Source organism: Triticum urartu, chromosome 7 (assembly GCF_003073215.2).
Source record: "Triticum urartu cultivar G1812 chromosome 7, Tu2.1, whole genome shotgun sequence".
In the NCBI taxonomy this organism is placed as follows: domain Eukaryota; kingdom Viridiplantae; phylum Streptophyta; class Magnoliopsida; order Poales; family Poaceae; genus Triticum; species Triticum urartu.
In genome coordinates, this window is record NC_053028.1 from 665,839,430 (window position 1) to 665,863,766 (window position 24,337).

A 24,337-nucleotide genomic window follows, 5' to 3' on the forward strand; every position below is an offset into this window, starting at 1 on the left:
TGACATAACTATTTTTATCTAGGAGGTATGTGAACTAGAAATTGCAACCAACCCTCTTGTCGAGAAGTTAAATTTTGTTGAAAAATAAAACGAGTATTTGAAAGAAAAATTGAAAAGAATTGAAGAACAGAAGAAGAAATTGGAGTTGTATGTTGCCGATGTCGTCGATGATCACAAGATCAAGATGGATGCAATGTGCTTGAAGATTAGAAAGATTAGAAAATATGCCTTTAATAAAGAGGCTTGGTATCACTACGATGTTGGATCAATTGTTACATTAGTTGCGATCTTGATCGCATTTGTTGTTGCATTTAAATGCTTTAGCTAGATAGTTGTATGTTGTTTTATGAGAACTAGATGATACCCCGCGCGTTGCTGCGGAAATTTTGTATCGATGAATAGAAATATTGATGGAGTGCGGAATAAACAAATCATGATAGTGTTTTATGCTAACAATTAGTGCAAATATCGAAGTTCATATGAAACTGAAGCAAACGTAACCAAATGAGAGTTGTTCTGGAGTGCAGTTGCACGGCGGGCCATTAGTGCAAGGAATATAGAACAAATTTGTCACTACATCTATAGGATAAGTACTGTTTCATTAGTGATAATGCATGGCAAAGAAGCAAATATAATTTTTTCAAAAGAGAAGAGTATTCATTCATGTAGATACATGCACGTACTGGATCATCATGAAATGATCTCGGCCATAATTAAAGTTGATCAACCTAGTGATGGCTAATTCCTGATTTGGGAATAGGAAGAAGGGAGGTAGATCATGAGAAGCTTGCATGTGGCGAAAAAAAAGGATAGGTTACAAATACTGCAAGAGAAGAAACAGTGAGAATATGCAACCAGGTAGCGGTGAATAATAATCTCGAGTAAAAAAATAGACTATTAGAGTGACGTATTTTGGGGGATAAAATCTAGTAGGAACTTACTTCAGTCTTCTCTGTAATGGATTTGCGAGTGGCTCTTTCTCGGAGATCTTTCACATACGATTCTACAAAAGGAAGGACATGGAAAGATTATTGCACATATGGAAGGGGAAATATCTTAGACATGCGAACTGGTGGCAAGGTACACAGGCGTCCCAGCCTTGGTGGCTTCTCCTTCTCGTTATTCAATTTATAAGGAGATGGAAGCTGAAACGAAAGTGTTGTGGAGCGGCTGTACAATGCCGGAAGGGAGATGAATTGAAAAGATATGACCTGTTCTTTTTTTTGCCTTAATGAGTAGCATTTCTTTGGGGCTTCTGTACGCATTTATCTCTTTGTTAAAAAACATAATGAAGAGCGAGAGGTCAGAGAAACGGGTGCAGGATGTGGGGACAGGAAGCGTTGCAGCCATCAGTGGCTTAAGGCTGAAAATAAAACGCACGAGAGTGCTAGTGTTCTGTGTGTTGCGTACAATTTTGGAAACGGAACGCATGATGTGGCACGCATGTATGTTTGAAGATGATGATATGGCAAGATTGCTGAGGTGGATATGCTACATGTTGAGATAAATAGTTGTAGTGGGGATCAACTTCTTAAGTATATAGGATAAGCATGTATGCATTTTATATATGAACTTGTATTAATTTGGTCTTTCCGGTGTTGTGTAATGAAGATGAGCCGGCAATGGATGTACGATGACCGACGTTCTCCCCAGTTCATTGATGGCGTGCATACTTTTCTGCTTGCGGCTGAGGCAAACAAGTGGGGTGGTTTTATGTGTTGTCCATGTGCTGCCTATAAGAATGATAAGAATTACTCTAGCTCAAGAGTCATTCACGTCCACCTGTTTACGTCTGGTTTCATGTCCGACTATAACTGTTGGACCAAGCATGGAGAAAGAGGGGTTCTAATGGAAGAGAATGAAGAAGAGGAGGAGGATGACAGCTATCCTGGGTTCCCTGAATACGATGGTACTACAATGGAGGAAGAAGCTGAAGAAGAGGCATCAGATAAGCCCGCTGATGATCTTGGTCGGGCCATTGCTGATGCAAAGAGAAACTGCGCAAGTGAAAATGAGAAATCAAAGTTGCGGCGCATGTTAGAGGATCACAAGAAATTGTTGTACTCAAATTACGAAGATAACAAGAAAAAGTTGGGTACCACACTGGAATTGCTGCAATAGAAGGCAGAGAATGGTGTATCTGACAAGGGATTTGAAAAGTTGCTGAAAATGTTAAAGAAGATGCTTCCAAAGGATAACGAATTGCCCGACAGCACGTACGAAGCAAAGAAGGTTGTCTGCCCTCTAGGATTAGAGGTGCAGAAAATACATGCATGTCCTAATGACTGCCTCCTCTGCCGCGGTGAGGAGTACGGGAATTTGAATGCATGCCTGGTATGCGGTACATTGTGCTATAATATCAGCCGCGATGACCTTGGTGATATTGAGGGCGAGTGTCCCAGGAAGAGGATTCCTGACAAGGTGATGTGGTATGCTCACATAATACCATGCTTGAAACGTTTGTTCCAAAACAAAGAGCATGCCAAGTTGATGCAATGGCACAAAGAAGACCGTAAGAAAGACGGGAAATTAAGAGTACCCGCTGATGGGTCGCAGTGGAGAACAATCGAGACTTTGCAGATGACGCAAGGAACGTATGGTTTGGTTTAAGTGCAGATATCATTAATTCTTTTGGGGAGCAGAGCAACAATCATAGCACTTGGCTTATGACTCTATGTATCTATAACCTTTCTCCTTGGTTGTGCATGAAGCGGAAGTTCATTATGATGCCAGTGCTCATCCAAGGCTCCAAACAATCCGGCAACGACATTGATGTGTAACTAAGGCCATTAGTTGAAGACCTTTTATAGCCGTAGAACAAAAATGGTGTACGTGTGTGGGATGGGCACAAACAACATGAATTTGACCTACGAGCGTTGCTGTTTGTAACCATCAATAATTGACCTGCTCTTAGTAACCTTTCAGGATAGACGAACAAGGGATACCATGCATGCACACACTGTTTAGATGACACCGAAAGTATATATTTAGATAAATGTAAGAAGAATGTGTACCTGGGACATCGTTGATTTTTTCCGATCAAGCATCTCTTAAGAAAGAAAGACAAGCATTTCAAAGGTGAGGCGGATCATCGGAAGAAGTCTCGCCATCGTACTGGTGATGATATATTTGATATGGTCAAGGATTTAAAAGTAATCTTTGAAAAGGATCCTGACAGACAATCTATTCTTTGAAATGGAAGAGGTTCGCTCTACAATCGACGTGATGCACGTGGCGAATAATCTTTGCGTGAATCTGCTAGGCTTCTTGGGCGTGTACGGGAAGACAAAAGATACATCGAAGACACGGAAGGACCAGCAACGTATGCATGAAAAAGACGGCATGCATCGAAAGCAGTATCAATGTCCTGCCAGCTACACTCTTGTCAAAGAAAAAAAAAAGAAAAACTTTTTTGAATGTCTGCTCAGTATTTTTTGAAATATTGACTGTTTTTAAAAGCACGAACATTTTTTTAAGTTTCCCAACAATTTTCGAAAAATGAAATCTTAAAAAAAAAGAAAATGAAACTTGAAACAAGAATAAGGAATAAAAGTAAACTTATAAAAGGCAAAAAAAAACAAAAAAAGTATTAACGAGAAAAATAAAACAGAAAACAAAAGGAAAAAAAGAAAAAGGAAAGGAAAAAATGAAAAAGAAAAGGAAAAATAAAAACGAAAACAACAATGAAAAAACAGAAAAAAAGAAACCGGTTTAGGAACCTTCTACAAAGTTCCCAAACCAAGAACCAACCAGAAGGTTCACAAAACCGATGCTGTCACACACACAGCTGGTCCGGCCTATTCGACCGATAGGGTGTGCGGTAGGTTGACAATTTGACAATTTGCCGCAAAATGTGGCAGATAGGATTTTCCATAAGTTTGAGGTATCTTTAAATTCAAAGGTTTTTGGATTTGACACCCAAGAAAGTGCTCAGGTCTTTCAGGTTCGGGCTATATGGGTTTGGGCTTCGTGCTTCGCGTATCGGGTTGTATGCAGAGTCTGACCAAACGTGGCCAAATGGGATGGTCTTAGCATGCTGTCCGGATAGCCTGTGTGCCCGGCCCATGGTGGTCCTGGCCCGACACGTGGCCCGCGAGGCCGGGCAGCACGACACAGCCCGATTACTCTTTTTATTTTTTAGAATTTTTTGAGGAACTAGATTTTATTTATATATTAGCCCTATGAAGCCCAGATAGGCCCAAAACATCCCAAAATCAGGGGGCCTAGTGGGCTAAACGTGCCGGAGGGCCTGCCCAGCACGACCCGCATATTATTAGGCGTGCCTGGGTGGGCTCTGCCGTCCCTGGCCCGTTTAGGCCAGGCCGGGCCGGCCCATCTGGCCAGGTCTGACTGTCTGAGCCTCACCCCGTGACCAAATTCAGCCGAAAGCACGCACGCCCCCTTACAAAAAAAAGAGAGGCCAAAAGCACGCACGCAGCCTGGCGGAGGAGTGTCTCCACGCACGCTAGGTTACCGCCGCCGCCACCGCCACCGCCACCGCCACCGCCGCCGGCCGCCTCCACCCGCCGCCGCTGCGGGCCTGCTGCATCCGCCTCCCCGTACGCCTCCTCCGTCGCCCCGTCTCCTTCACTAGCAAAACCCTAAACCCTGGAAGCGGAAGCGAGGCTTCAAGGCCACGGCTCGTACCTTGTGGCGGCAATGGCGAAGGTCCCTGCCGGCGAGTGGGTCCCCCACGTTGAGGCCTTCGTTGACGTCTCCCGCTCCCCCGCCCAGCACGTACGGTCTCCCCTCCCCATCCCCATCCCCTATTACTGTTGAGGCCTTCGGTGCCTTCTGCTTCATAAATTCTGTTTTTGGCTCGCATGGTTCGCTTGGAATATACACCCGCTTAACAATTGACGGAGTCTCATTCACTTCATATGTAATTATTGTGCGATTTTCTCATAAGAATTTAGCTAACGGGCAGCACCTATAAGCTTCACTGACACAAGCTCCAGTGTTGCAGAGGCTTCTGTATTTCTAACACAATTTGGTACAAACTGCTATTTGCTTAATACATGGGGCAAATGTTGTCATTGCGTAGCTTAGTATGCTTGATGATACACGCTCTCCTTTGTTATTTTAGTTTCTTGTGGACGCTAATGCTGTTGTTATGTGGTGTGCAACAGTCTGCGGGCGTGGATGCTCTTGCAGCCTTGGTCAACAAGGACAAGCTGACGCTCTTCGATTTGGTATGTCCTGGTTTCTCGGAGATCATACACTTTGCTCCATGATTTGGCTAAGGAGGGTAGTTCTTTATAGATCTTGTTGGTGGTATCGTTTCAGGTGTCTAAGATGGACATGTATTTGACGACAACAGACCACATTGTTAGAGCAAGAGGTTTCTTTTACCCCTCATTTCATATCTTTTCCTCCCATGCATTGTTAGAAAATTTGCAAATTTGATAATGCAAGTAAAGTTACGGTCTATGCCAAGTTTTAAGGCTATACAGGTGATAGTTGCTCTTCACTGTTAGCACAGTTCGAAAAAATCCATAAGTCAAGCTTTCTTTCTTCAGTGAAGATTATTGTGGATTTCTTCTACTGAAAAATGTAAAGTCGTACTGTGCAATAGAGAGACACATCCACGTACGTCCGCACATCGGTAGCTAGCACAACACTTTATTGGTTCTTGGATGGTTACATTGTTGATAAAGAAAAACCTTTTGCAACCATTGTTTTTCATTTTCTGTTCTGCAAAGTCATTTCTGCATAATAGATTTAAGTTCAGCGTCATAATCTTTTGCTGGTACATGCATAGTTCCCTGCAGTTTGTTAAGGATATGCTTCTGTTTGTTTTGCAGGAATACTGCTTCTGGGGCAAATCATGTCTCACATTTCATTTAAATGGTTAGATGTCAATGCCATCACAACATTGTCAGACTTCTTTATATCAAGATTGGTAAGTTTGACTTTGTGCATCATGGTTATTTGACTTTTGAAGTGCATACACAGTTTCTCAAACACTAGTCTTATGAGTTCCCATTTACACCTGAACTAAATAGCAAATCTTACCTTCTGGTCTTGTGTCCTTATTGTAATTGTAACATAGAGTGAGATAAAAACCCTTGGGAATAAGGTCATCAATCTGGGGAAGCTAATGGCTGTAGTAATGTTGACTTATTAAAGTTCTTACACCACAGCCTTCTTTGCCCAGATTAAATAGGCCAGTATACTCTGTCTTTGCCATGACACTCTAGAAACTAATGATTACATGTTTATGGCAGCCACATCTTTGATTCCAAGGTTGAATTTTTAGCAATACTAAGCTCCCTGTTGTGGAATACAAATGACTGAATATGGGTAGGTATTAGGTTTCAGATTTCTAAGTTTTATTTTTGTATGGCTTACATGTATCCAAGCTGTTCAATTTTTGTGAAAAACAATTGTTCGAAACGTTGCGCACAAGAGTGAATTTGGCCGTTCTATCCAGTTAAGATCAAATATTGTCAGTAACTTGATTTGACATAAGAAAGACTTGGGCTGCTTGGTATAATTCCAAAGTTTGGCTTGCCAATGTTTGGACAAGCCCAAAAATTGGCTACCGATTTGTCTTGCCAACTGGCTAGCCAATATTTTGGCTCCAACCGTATCCCAACGGGTTGCAACCCCAATATGTCATCATTTTACCTAGCAGGCCAGTGGGATATTGTTGCAACTTCTTCAATTTGATATCTCCAAATAAGCGATGACTTAGGTGGCATATAAGCAGTTCACCTGGGCTTTATATTTAATTAAAGAAGAAAGTTAGCAATGAGCCCGGTCCTAGGTTACATATAGTCATCAATTCATATTAAGTTAGACTACCCCTAAATTTGACTCCAGTAATACTTTGCAAAGAATTCTCACTCCCTACAGAGATGTACTCCGTCCCAAAATGCAAGACCATTTTTGACACTATAACATTATAATGTTGGTATAGCCTTTTAGTTCTCTATTACGAAGTTTTTGTCTCAAGAAAATATCCAGTGAAGCAAATTGTTCTTCAGAAGACCCATAGCTCCTATTAAACTGCAACGTTTGTTTAGTGCCATGCTATTGCTTTGGTGATCTTTACCCTATGGTGACAAATTGGCCACCCTTCTCTCATTACTCGTGAACTTCGTTTTTGGCTTCAGTCGGATTGGCAAGCACTGCGGGGAGCTCTTGTTGGATGCTTGGCTCTATTGCACAGAAAATCATCTGTTGGCACTATTATGGTTGCTGATGTCAAAAGACTAGTTGAGGCTTTCATAGCTGATGTTCAAGTACAGTCACTTGCAGCTGCTGACCGCAAGGTTGATTTGAATCTTCAGCACAAATATGCTTAAATAAAGTTAGATTTAATCTATCTATTGATCGATTTTTCATCACTCTTTTCTTTCTAGATGTGCTTTGAAATTTTTAGCTGGATACTTGATCACTACCCAGAAGCTGTCAAGACAATGGTATGATACTTACTCTCTGGACAACTATGGATCACACCATCATCTCAAAACTGTATTAGTAGTTATCATTAAGTTAGTCCTACATGTTAACCATACCCCTTGCATGTTCTAACTTCTAACATGTTACCAACTCTAGTTAACTGTGTATGTTCGGCGCGTCTATCTAGGAGGCGCCGAAAGTTAAGTAATATTCATTGTAATAAGACCATACCCATTCCCATTACATAGAGTAGTAGTATGTCTATCCAACTGGGTTAAACATTGTTCAATTCTACTCCCTCCGTTCCGAATTACTTGTTGCAGGTATGGATGTATCTAGATGAATTTTAGTTCTAGATACATCCATTTCTGCGATGAGTAATTTGGAACGAAGGGAGTATCAAATAGTACTTAAATTGGTGCCTCCCAGGTTTGCACACTGGATAATTATAGTGAAATGGAGGGAGTGATTTTTTGTATCGTCGTGATTATTTCTTGATGTGTTTGCATTTCCTTATCTGGCAAGCATATGGTATCTGTTGCATTATGTAATGCTCTGTACTGTTGACCAAATCTTGCGTATTGATGTTATCATGCTTGGGGTAAAGTGTGACAACCTTCCAATATTATTGGAAGAAAAATAAGGTAATAAATCAAGCATAGAGGTAGAGTTGATACTTGATATGGGTAGTTTGGTGGTGTACAAGTATTCTAGAATGGATGAATCTTCATTTCCAACCTCTGTCATGGAGGCTGGTTTTATATATTATTTTGTTTGGTTATTTACACCTCTCCTGGATTTATTCAATCATGTGTTCATTACCAACACAAGTTTAATCTGTATGCCCAGGATGATGAATTGCTATACTGGATCTGTCAATCAATCGATGAAGAAAAAGACCCAGAGTGCTTGAAGCTTTCTTTTCATGTGGTGGAAGTTGTCATGAAGCTGTTCCCAGACCCATCTGGTATCGCAGACCAATTTGCAAGTGACCTTTTTGAGATTCTGAGCAAATATTTTCCTGTTTACTTCACACATGTATGTTGATGAACTATCGTGGCTTCCAAAACATTTTCGTGTGTATGTCATTCTGCAACTTAATTAGTTCTTGACGTTCCTTTCTCCAATATGGTATCATGTATATGTGCAGGGAGCCGGTGATAATTTAGGTGTTACAAGAGACGAACTTTCTAGGGCATTGATGGTATGACCTTAGTATTTTACCTGATAGATTATTTCAAAGACCATTCAATTTTTTGAACTGAACATATGGCTCGGCGCTATAATTATTTGTCAAATGCGACTATGGAGTTGTGTGTTATATCACCTTATCATACTTCTAAATGAAAACATGTTTCTATTATTTTACTTGTGTGGTTAACAACCTGTTTAAATATTTGCAGCATGCCTTTTGTACAAGTCCATATTTCGAGCCCTTTGCCATCCCATTGCTTCTAGATAAACTTTCTTCCGATCTTCCATTAGCAAAGGTCAGCAGTTTTAACTTATCTTAATGTTTCAAGTTCATCAATCTAACAAAGTGAATAACCTCTTTGATTTTCTGCTAAAAATTCACATGTTAGTATTTTGTACAGCTTGATTCCTTGAAATATTTGGACAATTGCATTCACTGCTATGGAGCTGATAGAATGGTTACACACGCATCAGCTATTTGGTTTAAGTTGAAAGAAGTACTTTTTAGCCTTTCTTCAGATCAACTTTTATCATCAGGGTCACCTAAAGATGCAGAGAATAATAAGAATCAAATAATATCAGAAGCTGAACATTGCTTGAAGACTGCTGTTACATATATACATTCTTCGGATAGAGATATTTTCATCAATTTGATCTTGTTGGATGAGGATATTGTGAATAACATCCATTCTGTAACAACTGAAGAGAACTCCATCGGTAGTTCACTGCAAGCCCTTGGAAGTGTCGTTTCTATTCTTGCTGGGTCATCTACATATTTGTGCACTAGAGTTTTTCAAGCACATTTTAAACGCTTGGTGGATATTTTGGGAAACTCAGCTGGTTTTGATTCTCAACACCTGAGCATCGCCAATGGATCATCTCCTGCTTCTATTAACTATGGAGCTCTCTATTTATCTGTTCAAATGCTTTCATCCTGCCGAGAAGTCGCTGTTGCATCTCGAGAAGGCGTCCCAGCAGAGGAGTCCTGGTGGCTTATCTTAGAGGAAAAGCTGGATCAAATCATCCATCTTTTCGGAAAATTGCTGACTATTGATTCTCAGCCTACCCAGTCAGCAGTCAGAAAAGAATGTATTTCGTTTGCTGGTATGTTGAAGTCTTTAATTATGACTTGCTACATACCACATTTTGTAAGACAACATGCACCTATTAGGCGCTGTCACAAACTCACAACTATCTGAACTTTCCTAATCCATGCTTGTAGATTTTGCTTAAGAGAACTCCTCATTACAAAAGGTCGTGCATCTGGTTTGCAAATAGACATGCTGTCCATAGCCGTGCTCTTTCAGTCTACATATTATTTGTCAATAACTCTTTAGCCATTTCTGGAGATTCTAGTCTATATGGTCTACCTTATTCATCAAGGTCATATTTTAGTTCCAAATATTTAATTGATGGACTCTTAATTTTTATTTTTCTCTTGTTGAATTTCAGTGCTTCTTTAGAATCATTGAGGATCAATCTGTCTATCCTAATATGGTTGTTTCTTATAAATTGTTTGCAGTGAAGGGTTTGCTGATACTTGCAACTATCCCGGAACAATGTTCACTTCTACTGGAAAATGCTTATGAGAATATTTTGCTGATGCTTACCTTAGTAATTACAAGCAAGTATGAAAATGCACATTTGTGGAGATTATCATTGAAAACATTGACTAGCATTGGCTCATCTGCTGTGGAATTACATGCTTCTAAAAGAGAAATGGTTTACAATAGAATTGTTGTCGACAAGATAATTCGTTTGGCTGAATCTTGTGATGCATCGATGCCTCTGAATCTAAGACTTGAAGCATGTTTTGAAGTTGGCACCGCTAGTGTGAACTATATGTTAAGGGTTGCCAGATCACTTGAAGAAACTGTCATCACAAATATCTCTCAGGCCTGTAACGAATCCCCCTGTTGTCTTCTTATTTCCTGCAAATTGCATTTTATAAGCAACCAAACTAATGTTTTATTGATCCTGCAGGTTAATGGAAGTATAGAATGTGCGGACTATGTAACCTGTCTGATTGATTTTTACTCTAGTCGTCTCCTTCCTTGGTATGCCAACTTTGCATTCCAGTATGTATTGCTGTATCAACAAACATGGGTTACGATTAGTCTGTAATCTTGAAACATCTTTCTCAGTTTGTGCAAACCTAACTGTAAAAAGGTTGCACATACTTGACCAATTCGATAGCTGAAAAATGTTACTGGTGGCATGCTTGGTACCTGTGCCCTGTACTAGCCTTTTGACAGGATATATGTTAGCCAAATATCATCTTCTCTCTGAGTAACCATCTCCATTATGGCAGGTTCTTTACTTCCGGTGGTCTCAATGAACTTGCTTTGAGCTTTGCTCTGCGTCTCTGGGATGAGATTGGGGACTTGGTTACTCTGGACCGAATCATATCACAGGTGAAGCTCCATCAAACTGATTATTTTTTTTGCTAATGCAGTTGAATTACTGGTTCTTAGGTATATATTTGGCATGTGACGCATAAATCTGTACTGTGTAATCATGGAACACTCACTTTTCTCTCTCAGGGTCTTCTTGACTCACTAATGATGGGAATGAAGTTATTAGTCAGAGTCTGCACAGAGGAACAACAGTCGTTGATTGTTCAGAAAGCATGCGGTATAGTATCATCGATGCTGTCTCTCCCAGTGAAAGCATTAACACGCCATCTTTTGTCTGTTGACGAGTTAGTTCCTGCACACTCTGTTCAAGATACAGCTCTTGTGTGTATGCTTTCATCAGTCATAGTTGGTCTTTGGCCTCAAACACCTGTACCAGAAATGATGATGATGATTAACCTCTTTTCGGTCTTTCTACTGAATGGGCATATACCAGCTGCTCATGCATTAGCTTCTATTTTCAATAAATATCTACAGAATTCAGAGTTCTCACACGAGATTAAGCTGGATAAAATACTTGATGTTATTCTTGGGGGATGTTTCTCAATTGTATTACCCAGCAGCAATTTGAAGATGTCTTGCTCTCCTGCTGCCACTTTGGATAATGCTAACTTCTCAGACAGCTTGCCTGGAAGCATAGGTTCAAAGATTGATATCTTATGTGGCTTGGCATGGATTGGCAAAGGATTGCTTATGAGAGGAGATGAGAAAGTGAAGGAAATTTCATTGTTTCTTCTTAAATGCCTCTCATCAGATGCTTCTCTAGCAACAGCTGCAGCTGATGCATTCCATGTGATGATGGGTGATTCAGAAGTCTGCCTAAATAAAAAGTTCCATGCAAGAATAAAGTTTTTGTATAAGCAGCGTTTTTTCTCAATACTGATGCCAATATTTCTCTCTAAACTTAAGGAGACCTCTGAGCTGACAACAAAGTAGGTATCAACATTCTCATCGCTTTGTATTATATCTTGTATTGATTTGAACCATACACATTTGTATACCATGTTTCTGTTACTTTGCCTATGCACCAGCAGCATCTCCCAAGGGTTTAGCTTAGTTTATATGTGGACATATCTGTTCTATCAATTAGCTTGGACACTTTTGTGCATTTAGTTTTGATTCGTCCTCTGTGAAATTCCCAAGGGTTCAGCTTAGTTTATTTGTGTACTCTGACTTTGCATACCTTTGTTCACATTATACGTGTAAGCGAAAAGAAAGCAATGTGATGACACCGTTTCGGATATCAAGATGGTAATGTAACTTTTTCATGATAGCAAGCCAAACTGAACCGTGGCACGAGTTTAGAAGTCAAAGAATTTTTTATACTATGTGTGCCTTGGAGGAAAAAGACATTTGAGTTGCCACATCAGTTGAATACTGCAATTTTGTAACCTCAGGACTAGGTTGCATCACATTATTTAGGGCCAGTTCTTTTGGCGGCTTAAAAAATAAGCCGCCTCCTCCCCAGCTTTTTCCATAAACTGCCTCCCTCATTCATTGGGGCTTCTGAGCTTGTTATGGGATTACTAATAAGCATTAACAAATTTTGAGGGTGGCTTATTTTTTAAGCTGGGGAGAGGCAGCTTAATTTTTAAGCCACCCAAAAGAACTGGCCCCTAATTTAGTTCCATATTGTGCTTTTCCTCATTAATTTTTATCATCATGATTTATATTTTAGAGAAAAGTGTATTTTGATTAAAAATATTGTATAGCTAAGTGATGGTCTGATGCCAGTTTTAGTTCATTTGATGAACTGATCCTGTGATTTTAGTGATTTTTTTATTTGTCAAATGCCTTGAAGCAACTGAAAAATATCACCTACTGCAGATTGGTGATATATCGAGCATTCGGACATATTATTACCAATGCTCCAGTGTCAGCAGTTATAACAGAAGCCCATCAGGTTAATTACTTCTTGATTGAAGCATGCACAACCTTTGTCGGATCAGAGCATACTAATTGCCCAATTGCTTAACTAATTGTTTTTTCAGATTTTGCTCGTGATGATTGATATCTTAGCCAAATTGAGTGTGGATATTCAGGATAAAGATCTAGTGTATAGTTTGTTGCTTGTTTTATCTGGAATGCTGATGGATGAAAAAGGTGATATCATTTACTTTACTCAATTACTTCCATAAGTTCCTACTTAGTAGCCATTAATTCAATAAATTGTGTTTGATGTGCATGCATTGATGCATCCATTCAGTTCATTTTCTTTTGTTTACTATGTAAATTTGACTGGTGTATGCTGCGTTCTACCTCTGTCAATTTGAACTAAAACCATGTCACTTATTTTGGGACAGAGGAAGTACTAAATTCCTGATGCTATTTCTTTCTTCGGGCGCTAAATCTTGTTTGTCTTATGCAGGCAAAGAATGCATTGTGGAAAATATCCGCATCATTATCAGTGTACTTGCACAACTTGTTTCCTATCCTCACATGATGGTACTTACGAGTTTTTCATATTCAGTTCACTTGTTCCACTTGTAAGATCAGCATTTTTCACAACCTTTTTCCTTTCTCCTGTAGGTTGTTCGGGAGACTGCCTTGCAATGTTTTGTTGCCATGTCTAGCTTTCCCCACTCAAAAGTTTATCGCATGCGATCACAGGTCATTTTTCTATTTATGCAGATGGTTGTTGAGAATGTGCACACAATACGACCTTTAAGACATTGAGTTATTATTATACTGTGCTTTTTGTTAATCATGGATAGCACTCCCCTTATTGGTGGAGCTAATTAGGTCTCATGTTTTAACTGCACACTTTAGAACATTATGGATAATTGAGATGGTATATATCTAACTTATGACTAATTTCTTGTTGTTATTAGGAACTTAGGGTGTCTTAATATCGCAACTGTTGTCAAGTAAGAAAATGTTTCCTTCTGAAGGAATAAAAGAGAACTCATTGCAGAATGGTATATTCTTGCAGGTCCTACAAGCAGCAATCAAGGCTCTTGATGATAAGAAAAGGGCTGTTCGCCAAGAGGCTGTTCGATGTCGACAAACATGGTATGAAAACTATATCCTATTTCTAAGAGTTCTGGTGCTATTCTGTGGCAACATGAACCACCTGATGTAATATTTGGGCAATTGGCAAACGATGCAACTTTATTCCATTTGAATGAAGTCACCATGGTGGCTTTCCCTCAAAATAAAAATAAAAAATCCTTTACGAGCCTCAACCTTTCCTGATGAGTCGTTATTTTCCTGCAGGCAATCATCATTTGCTTAAGGTAGTCTTTCTCCCGCCACTGCATCATAGTTTGGAATTACTCACTGAACAGATCATGTTAGAGCTTGATAAGTATTGAGATGTGTGATAGGTATGTCATTCTTCCATCTTGTTGGTTGTTTCATCTTGATTATTCCCTTAAGACTTTTCAGATTACTTGATTGTCGGCGCGATGCAGGTTGTGGTAGCCCGTAGGGTGGTAGAGGACAATGCGGCTCATTCTGCCTTTGAAATGCTTTTGGACTGTGTAAGTTCTGGCGGGAGGTGAGTTCTTAGGAGGAAATTTGGCGAACCACAGTTGGATGGTGTATGTCAGTGCATTGGGTTCAATCTGGCTGACCGCTCTTCCGTCCCTTTTTCCTTGTATTTATCATGAATGGACATTTATAGGACCAGTTCGTGAATGTATCTCCGGTTCTCCTCACTATGCATTGCATTTGTCTCTCAAGTCGGGAGAATGCAAGTCAGATATGGCCCGAGTGCTGATTATCATGTAAAGTTGTTCAACATACCCAAATAGTTTTTCTAAGCCGTGAGTTCCCTAGGTATGCTCAGCTATATAACTATATATGATTATGTTCAAAGTCTTTCTTCCGTGATTAAAATGTGATGTGTTAAATCCAACTTGCTGAGTTTTAGTTAACTATGTCAAATCATCAGGAAGGTTTCATGATCTACGATGCAATAAGTTGTTCCATTGCAAACCTGCAACAATTCCCACTATAAACTGTTCAGCCCAGACGTACCTGTTCCATCCCCTGGACATCGACACATTTTTTCCTTGGAATCAGCGTTCGGCATGGCAGCACCCTGACTGTCATCTCTACAAGCAGAATTGCCTAGCGAGTCTGAAACACTCAGAGCAGTGACAATGGCAAGATGATGATGCCATAGGTACAGTGAGATGGTTGCTGTGACGGACAGAGATCATGTGACATGCACCGTGTGCCTTGTGGCCGAAATTCAAATTTAAACATTACAAAAAAAATCTGAAAAAAATCATGCATCTTCACAGCACATATTAATTTGAATTTCGGCTGCAAGGCACACGGTGACATGCAAATGTGCATGTCACCTGATCTCTGTCCTGCTGGGACATTGTTGTAGGTGGTGTGCCTCTTGATCAGATTCTCCTTGTCGTAGATGATGAACCTGGAGAAGACCAATGCCGAGATGCACCCGTACATGGTCATGCCGACTTTGCCCATCGGCAGCAGCATAGGTATGTTTGAAAGGGGCAATTCCTGATACTGAGATGGTGTTTGGCTGCCCCACATGTATGAGCCTTGTAGAGCATTAGGGTGAGGCAGGCTGCCGACCAAAAAAGCTCAAGTCATGGCACCTCTTCACCCCACTCAATATGTACATCGTTAGAGCAGCTCCAACAGTTCCCGTAAACTGGCTTTATCTTTAGAGGATCCAGTAAAATAGGTCATTTCTTCCCGAAAATCCATCTCTGCACCCAAGTTCATCTGCATCTGTGCTGACAAAAAATATTAAAACAAATACTAGAAAAATTCAAAAAATTCCTTTTTTTTGTGTGATAGACAATTTGATGCGTGAGACCTGCTTGAAATTTCAAGTCATTTGAACATTTGAGCAGCTCTCAGCAAAAGACAAATTAGGGGTCCGTAAAAATGTTTACTGTTTATGTATTGTTTTGATCCGATTTATCTTTTTTGCTGAGCTGCTCAGATGTCCAAATGACATGAAATTTGTAGCGCATCTCACGTATTAAATTGTCTACCACACAAAAACATTTGGAATTTTTTAAATTTGTTTTGAATTTTTTACGATTTTTTCTAACCGAGTGCAGATGAGTCTAGGCATCAAAACGCTCTACTTATTTCTCTCCGCTGATTTATGGAAATGGAAGGATGACCTTCTTATATCTTTTTGGAGGGAAGATAACCGCGATGAAACTTCCACAAGCAACATGCCAAACGCCGTCGCTGCCACGATGCACCGCTACCGTCGCTGCCACCATGCCGGGAGTACGCTGTGCCACCGCTGCTTTTCGTGCCGCCCCAACGCCGCTTGCCGACGGCCGCCACCACTGACCAGCAGGCCCTAGAGGAATAACAAAATTTGTTTAATGAAAAAATAAATCAAATAAAAAATTAGGGAAAGAAGTTTACATGAACTGATAAAAGTTGCTCGCAGAAAACTTTCCCGAAGACTTACGGGAAGCCAAGAAAGCCGATTTTAGAGCATCTTTAGCACACCACTTATGTCACGCCGAATTACAAAATAACGTCAGTTTACAGTTTTGTGCAGAAAAAGCGGCCCGAACAAACACCTTAAACGCCCCCGACCCAAGGGCATGGTAAATTACCCCCGACTCGCGAAAACATAGGTCACCCCCCCTCGCCTAGTCGGTGCCTTGTATAGTGGGAAAGCAGTTGGCGGGAGGGATATTTCAATCTAGCGCGTTCCCTCCCGCCATTCCGCAGTCGTCGCCGCCCGCCCGCCGCCTTCAATTCCGGCGCGCCGCTTCACCGACGCCCTGGATCTGCCGCACCCAGCCGCCCCGGGTCGATCGCCGCCGAGTCGCCGCCTGCCCCGGATCCGCCGGTGAGTCCTTTTCTACCCCTTCTAGTTTAATTTAGCGAACGATTTCCATTCATGCGAGCTCCGTTGTGATCTATAGATGGATTTGAGCCCTTGCGACGAACTTTTGCTCCAGGATTCGTCCTTGTCCGACGACTCGAACATTCGAACGCTGCTCAAGAAGAATCGGCAACAGATGGTGGTGGTGGTCCTCGCCGTGAAGGAGCTCGAGGATAGGAATAGTAGGAGACTGCGAGGATCGATCGTCGGTCGTCTTTGCTCCCTCGCAACCGCCATCTCGGGAACATGATGTTCATGCAAGACTACTTCACGGTGTCACCTACGTATCCACTGCACCTCTTCCAGAGAAGGTATCGAATGCGCCGATCCCTCTTCGTAAAAATAGTAGAAGCTTGTGAGGCCAATTCTCGATTTTTCACCCAAAGGAGAAACGCCGCGGGCTTGAAGGGTTTTTGTTGGTGCAATATCTGCCTACCTTGTGTTTTGGAGATTGTTGATAGAAACATGTATGGACTAATTTGTTTGCTAGTGCATACAGAAAGAAAAAGTCCATACATAACCGAAGAACATACTGTCTCTGGTGCTGGGTTTCGAGAAACTTCACCGAAGTACATCTGAGTTGCAGAGGAGAATGAGCTATACTTGTTGAAGTGATAGAGTCAAGAAGATTGATGAGAAGAAATCAACCCCTCGAAATTTTACTGTTGAAGCAAATCCGTGTTATTCGGTACTGTCGATGGAAGAAATTGACCGCAGTGATGGATGTCGAATACTATGGAAGACGTAGCATTCATTTAGTTTTTCTTCTTTCATTCATTTGAGTCATAGGACCTCCGTACTATTAAGAGGGGTATTGGTTCTCAATGCTTAGATCTGTTGTGATGCTTAGCCCAAACCAATGAAAGTTGTGAGAAAAATCTCTTTGAGCTCCAAGCAAATATTTGCCAGCAAGAGACCGAGATCTTCTTCGCTGCAAGGGATTTGTTTCGGACCGAGGAGTTAGCATTTCTTGCCTCACAAGAAATGTTATTGTTGTGCTAAAATCCGACCATTGGAATCGTGTCGTTCGGCCATTGTCTGAGCCCGATGTCTAATTTGATCATTTTCCATCAGGGAAGGCTGCGGCTATATATAGCCAGCCCGCTCCAACATTGTCTGTTGGCTGCTCCGTTTGAGATTTCTGAAAAGATTGTTTTTAGCAACCCCTCTCCGAGTGATTTGAGTTTAAGATCCACTGAGAGAAAATCAAGAGCCCAAACTTAGACAGTGGTTTAGCATCATAGCAGTTCTGAGCGAGAGTTCTTGTACCTATTACTCTTGAGAGTTGCACACTCTCTAGACGGATAGGTTTGGCTTCGAGCGTTGAAGAGTTGTTGTCTTCACCGAGCCTGATCTTCAGCAACCAAGAGTCATTGTGGTTCGCAAGCTCGACCGAAGGTTTGGAGATCGCCGACAAGGATCTACCATGAGTGAAATCAACCTGAGTCTGACCAGCTCTGCATTGAAGGAGAATAGGGTGAAGAGAGTTTATCTTCCGTGTTAAGTCACAACCCCTCTAACCAGACGTAGCCCTTTGGCAGAAGGGTGAACTGGTCTACCAAATCTCTTGTCGCCATCAAGCACCACTGGTTATATTGTCTTTACTGTATTTCTTTCAGTAGTCATCATTCTTGTTCGATGCCGACAAGATACCTGATTGTTTAACTTCTTGTTTCACCCTCATCTTGTGTATCAGTGTTTACTCTTTTCATTATCATCGTCTATATTCCTTCATTGCCGGTCTGTACTACTCTCTTCTTGTGCGACCTTTCAATTGTTTTTCTATCATCTTCAGCTATGCTATGTCTCATTCTGTTACATCTAATTGCTTGCTACATAACCCTCATTGTAGTTAAACCGATTATCTATCAGGCTCGTTCTGTAGTAAATGTGTTTCTCGATGAATATGCCTCAGACGAAGAATACTGATTCCGTGCATTTCCCTCGATACTCTATTCCACTACTGTGTTTGGGTTAAGTTTCAAAGCTTTCGAAAGAAAATCTGAATCTCCCATTCACCCCCTCTGGTCGATATACTCTCGGTCCTAACAGTTTTAGCGCATATACAAAAAATCTTGGAAGCTATGCGGGTGATTGCATATGGCATTCCGACTGACTATGCCGACGAATATCTTCTTGAGTCAGTTCGTAGGTTCACCAAAGTGATCATCCATGTCTTTGGTCCTGTATATCTTCGGGCACCTAACGAGGAAAACACGAAAATGTTGATGGAAACAAATGAGAAGCGAGGTTGGCCGGGCATGCTAGGGCATAGATTGCATGCATTGGATTTGAAAAAACTGCCCGAAGGCATGGCATGGGCAGTATTGTGGCAAGTCTTGTGATACAACAATTGTGCTAGAGGTCGTTGCATCGTGGATTTATAGATTTGGCATTGCTTCTTTGGTTTGCCGGGTACTCTCGGTTACATCAATGTGTTGCATCGATCTCATTTGTTTGCTAGACTTGCTAGTGGTCATGCTCCTGCTTACAACTACATGATGAATGTGCATCAGTACACAAAGGGCTACTATCTTGCTGATGGTATTTACCATTCTTGGTCTACATTTGTAAGACCATCAGAAAACCTGAAACTAGGAAGCAAACTGAATTTGCAAAGGTCCAAGAGGCTGCCCGAAAAGATATAGAAAGAGCCTTTGGGGTTTTGCAAGCTAGGTTTGCCATTATTCATGGTCTTGCTCGTTTTTAGGACAAGCGAACCCTGACCAACATCAGGACATGTTGTGTGATTCTTCATTCTTCACAACATGATCATCGAAAATGAGAGAGGCATGAACTTTGAGTTCTTCTACGACAATGTCGGTAGCCATGTGAAGCCATTTAGAGAACCTGACCGCATACAAGCATTCCTTCAGGCATACCGGGAAATTGAAGACTCAAATACCCACCACCAGCCTTAGCACGATCTCATTGAGCACCATTAGCAAAGGCATTGGTAGTAATAAAACCTGCCATTTTTACATCCATTTAATTTAACTCATGTTTGATTTGTATCATTGTTGTATTTCGAACAATTTTTATATTGAATTATAAGTTTAATTCTTAGATTTGAATAACTATTGTAATTTGGATGATTGTTGTATTGTAATATTTAGATTTTAGTTTATATTTATTTCAATAATTATTTTAATTTGGATGATTGTTTTTTGGTTTGAAGGCTGGCGCCGGCTGCGGCGGAACAGACCCCACAAAGCCGAATAGCAAAACCGAATATTCTAGAATATTTTGTTTTACCGTTCGGCCTTGCGGGTCTGTTCGGCCGCAGCCCGCACTAGCTATCAAAACACGTTATTCGTGGCCCTTATACTCACTATAAAGGTTCGCGCGATAAGGTGTCTGCTGGAGATGCTCTTAGGGGAAGTGTTTTAGGGGAATTGTCGGAGTTGCTCTTAGGCTGAAGATCATCATGAATGTCAGCAATGCTGCTTAATACGTGTATTTTTACATGAAGCTCATTCTAAAAAATATCTATTCATGGAGATTTGTTATTTTTTGGTCCTTTTGTATGGAGAGGGAACCCAACCCAACCGAGAATCTTATCCAAATGGTGAATAGGGTGAGGAGGATGAGATTGATTGGATGCTGATTCCGAAGCTCTTATGCAAACGGTGAACAGGGCGAGGAGGATGAGATTGATCGGATGCCGATTGGAAAAACAACACTACTCGGCAATATAAGATGAATTATGTATAGTTCAACATGATTTTGATGTACCCAAGTTACAGAGTTGAATCTACTAGATCTCGGGTACGGGGTCCCGATCTAATAGTCTTGACTAGATGTAAATGGTAACATGACACAAGGGGGCATCGATGTTAACCAGGTTTGGGCCCTCTCGAAGAGGTAAAACCCTACGTCTTGTTTTATTTGTATTGACTGTGGATAGGGTACATAGTACATGTTAATCTATCTCGAGATCGTGTATGAACTAGAGGGTACTCACCATGTCGTGTCCCGGCCAAGAGGGTTGGGCCGAGGACCCCGTGGAGGCCCATGATACATACGAGGAAGGTTTCACAAGACTTGGCATACAAGATAGGGACTCCTCTCCTCTGACATAGCCGACTAGGACTCCTCTCCTCTAACGTAGCCGACTAGGACTCCTGTTATCCTAGGCCTTTGGTACATTATATAAACCGAGACTAGGCTAGTCAATAGATTATCTCATATTGGGACCAGCTCATTCATACCCAATCTCGAGGTAGATCAACCAGTATTATGTATATCATCCATAATCAATACAAACAAAGTAGGATGTAGGATTTTACCTCTTCGAGAGGGCCCGAATCTAGGTAAATATCGTGTCCCCTCTCTGTCATGTTACCATTGTACCAAGGCTACCAACTCGGGATCCCTTACCCAAGATCTGCCGGATACGACTCCATCATTGGTGGCCCATACAAGTCCTGCTGCGCAGCTACCGTGGCATGATGGGAATTCATATCGGTTCTGACGCGATCTATGTACCGGAACGAATCTTCGTCCTCGGTGCCACCATCTTCTTCGCTGACTCAATTGGTCACCTCGGCCAAGTCGAGGACCACACCCCATGTCGGATTGTCAAGATCGGATGAATGTCTTCATCAACATCAACTTCGATCTCAACCGAATTTTCTGGAAAGCGGATACGATTTCGACGTCTGCGCCTCCTCGAGCAATGCTTTGACTATTGCTTTGGTAGAATTGTGTGGAATTGAGTCTACAACGGCCCCATAAAATTTCATTGCATTCGATGTAGGAATCTCCGGCAATAGCCGATATACTAAAGCCTTGTCGGGCCTGGGCATAAATCCACGCGACTTCAGGGTGAGACACGCTGCAGCTATCTTGGACATCCTTTGGAAGATCCAGCCGTTCATCTGCTGCGGAATTGCTACTTCAACAATCCTCAAAATTTCAGCTCGATCCGATGGTTTAACCTCCGGGATGAGCCCTAGGAGTGCATTAATTTTCTAATTTGTTTTCTGTGCAAAAACAAATCCAACCCAAGTTCATCTTTTTCATGAACAGGTTAGCAGACGTCTTTCTTGGAGGATTTTTTTTAAAGATATTGTGTTTTGATCTCAAACACGTGCCATCAATTTTCATCCTTTTTCGAGGTTCTATTCACCATCGCGTCGGTGTTAAAACGGTCCGACCTCGTTGCTCCACGGATGCCGACCCGTGCCAGACACGTCGTCGCTTCATCTAGCCGACGTCATCCACGTCGTACCGCCACCTCGACAAGCTGGCCAACAGTTTGTCATCGTGAAGGCCAAGACAACATCGTCACCCCATAGATTGCACGGGTCAGGCGCGCCAGCATCGCTGCACGGTCACTTCATCAAGCTAGCATCACCACGTCACAAATGTTGTCATGCGTCGGCATCACCTCCTTGTCGCTTCATCAAGCTGATGTCCACGACGCCGACGTCAGGGCTCTAATGTCGCCACACCGACATGGTCTTTCACCTCTGCCAACCCGGTGACTTTTCCATTGCTTCATCAACCTACTCTGGAGGCTCCAACATAACCTATCGACATGCTGCATCTCCTCAGCTGGACCTAGGGCTTTGCCTCACCACAACAACCGTGTCATATCGTTACTTCATTAGACCGAGCTCCTCGGGACCAACTTGGCGGCTAGGACCTCGTCCCTCCGCAAGCTCGGACCGTGTTATCAATGCCCGAAACAAAAAACCAACTAAGTCGCTTTCATGCTAAAAATAATAATAATTGAAAATTCAAATTTGTTTGGTTCAACTAGGCATTATTTTCGTGTAAAACAAAATCGTTGTTTGTTAAAAATGTTAAAAACACTCTATTTACTAAAGCTAATCGGGGCTGTTAAACTTGTGTGTGCCATTTTATAATCAGTGTTTTGCTTCTTAGTCGTTGCAAAGTCTTTTTTTACTACTTTTTCTGGCTCAAGTTCACGGTAAAATAGCCAGATAGCTTGGCTTCTCTATATGCCGCTCGAGTTTAGTTCGCTAAATTGGCCAGAGAAGCACTCCGCCTTCGAGAGAAGGTGGCCGAAGCCGAAGACTAGCCCACTCGAAGCCCGGAGATCGGACGTATCATGCTAAAGCACGACCGAAGCACAAATTAATTTTAAGAGCAATTTCGGATTGGCACCAAAAAACTTGATTTAATTCACACGTAAAGTTTTTTACATCATTTTGTTTTTGTTTTCTGAGCTTATGACACTCTTAACTTATTGTATGTTATTGTCTTAGGAGGCAGGACGTCATGTTGGTTGAGGTGTCCTGTGTGGTAATCCTACTCTGGAAATATCTTTTTCGATCCACAGTTCGGCATCTTCCTTGCCGAGTTGCACCCCGGTGATGGCGAAATACACAACGAAGCTGAACCAGTTCCCGAGGAGATACGATCCTATGGCCATCCATGTTGCCCAACCCAAGTCTTGGGGGCTACTGCATTGACGATTCAATGCAGAAAATTTAAAGTGCAATACAGTTTTCGAGGAGATTACAATCCTTAGCTCGGTCGGCTGCACCCGACCTGACTCTCGGAGGCTACTGCACACCGTGTTTGTGTTTCTAAAGTATGCTGCCGAGTAAGGGCTTGATCGTTAGGACGATTTTGCGAATCGACCAGTGTCTCGGGGGCTATTGGGATCAGCGATTTTATTTTATCCTTTAGGTGCATCCTAGATTTTAGGCCGAAATCCACCTTGAGGTCTACTGTCTATACATCTCGGCACAGAATAAATTGCACCAAAAGGGAATATTCCGTGAAAAATTGCCACGCGAAAACCGGCTTGGCGGATTTTTTTCCTACGAAGGCCGGCCATCTACATCGACAACTTAGAGAGAGGTGGTGTGCGCCTCTTCGGAACCAGTCCAGCCTAGAGACTAGCTGCGAGCTCCTGGCTACACGAAAGACCTTTTTCTGGCATACAACTTGGCTAAACCCCTTCAACATTTTCAAGACCGAGGTGGTCTATGTCACCTTGGATGCAGTTCGGCTTTGGAGCTCGGATGCAAGAACACACCGCCATACAGAAAAAAAATTTAACCAGAGGTGTAGCGTGAAAAGAACAAGACATCTGATAAAGGCTAAGGGAACCTAGAAGGGGATCCTCGGCTACACGACATGTGAACTCTTCGGATACACCTCGGTGATCCTCGAGATTGGAGGGGGGGGGGGAAGATTTGTTGAACCAGCTTTCAAGACCAACGACCGAAGACGAAGAATAGTTCGGAAGAACCGAGGGGAATCCAAAACTTGAAGACCGGTTTAGGGGCTACTGATGGTGTCATGGACTAGGGGGTACTCAGTATATCACTCCCGGCCAGGAGGGCTGGGCCGAGGACCCCGTGGCTTCCCATGATGCATATGAGGAAGGTTCCACAAGACTTGACATACAAGACAAGGACTCCTCTCCACTGACGTAGCCGAGTAGGACTCCTGTTATCCTAGGCCTTTAGTACATTATATAAACCGAAGCTAGGCT

At 41.9% G+C, this 24,337-nt stretch overlaps 1 protein-coding gene across 2 annotated transcripts; it reads left to right on the forward strand.

Annotated features, from left to right (window-relative positions):
• Positions 1 to 4,401: 4,401 nt before the first annotated feature.
• LOC125525852 (MMS19 nucleotide excision repair protein homolog) lies at positions 4,402 to 14,837 on the forward strand. 2 transcript variants are annotated; one of them, XM_048690858.1, is made up of 21 exons: positions 4,402 to 4,737; positions 5,130 to 5,192; positions 5,287 to 5,341; positions 5,805 to 5,902; positions 7,119 to 7,277; positions 7,368 to 7,427; positions 8,257 to 8,445; positions 8,558 to 8,611; positions 8,811 to 8,897; positions 9,003 to 9,705; positions 10,124 to 10,497; positions 10,585 to 10,658; positions 10,913 to 11,015; positions 11,145 to 11,947; positions 12,843 to 12,918; positions 13,007 to 13,118; positions 13,384 to 13,460; positions 13,545 to 13,625; positions 13,948 to 14,027; positions 14,232 to 14,341; positions 14,429 to 14,837. In XM_048690858.1, exons 1-20 carry the CDS (start codon positions 4,660 to 4,662, stop codon positions 14,248 to 14,250), a joined length of 3,345 nt encoding a protein of 1,114 aa, XP_048546815.1. In that variant the 5' UTR covers positions 4,402 to 4,659; the 3' UTR covers positions 14,251 to 14,341; positions 14,429 to 14,837. The 2 variants fall into 2 exon arrangements, with proteins under 2 accessions (XP_048546815.1, XP_048546813.1); XM_048690856.1 differs by lacking the exons at positions 14,232 to 14,341; positions 14,429 to 14,837 and having other exon boundaries at positions 10,124 to 10,658; positions 13,948 to 14,112.
• The last annotated feature ends 9,500 nt before the right edge of the window (positions 14,838 to 24,337 follow it).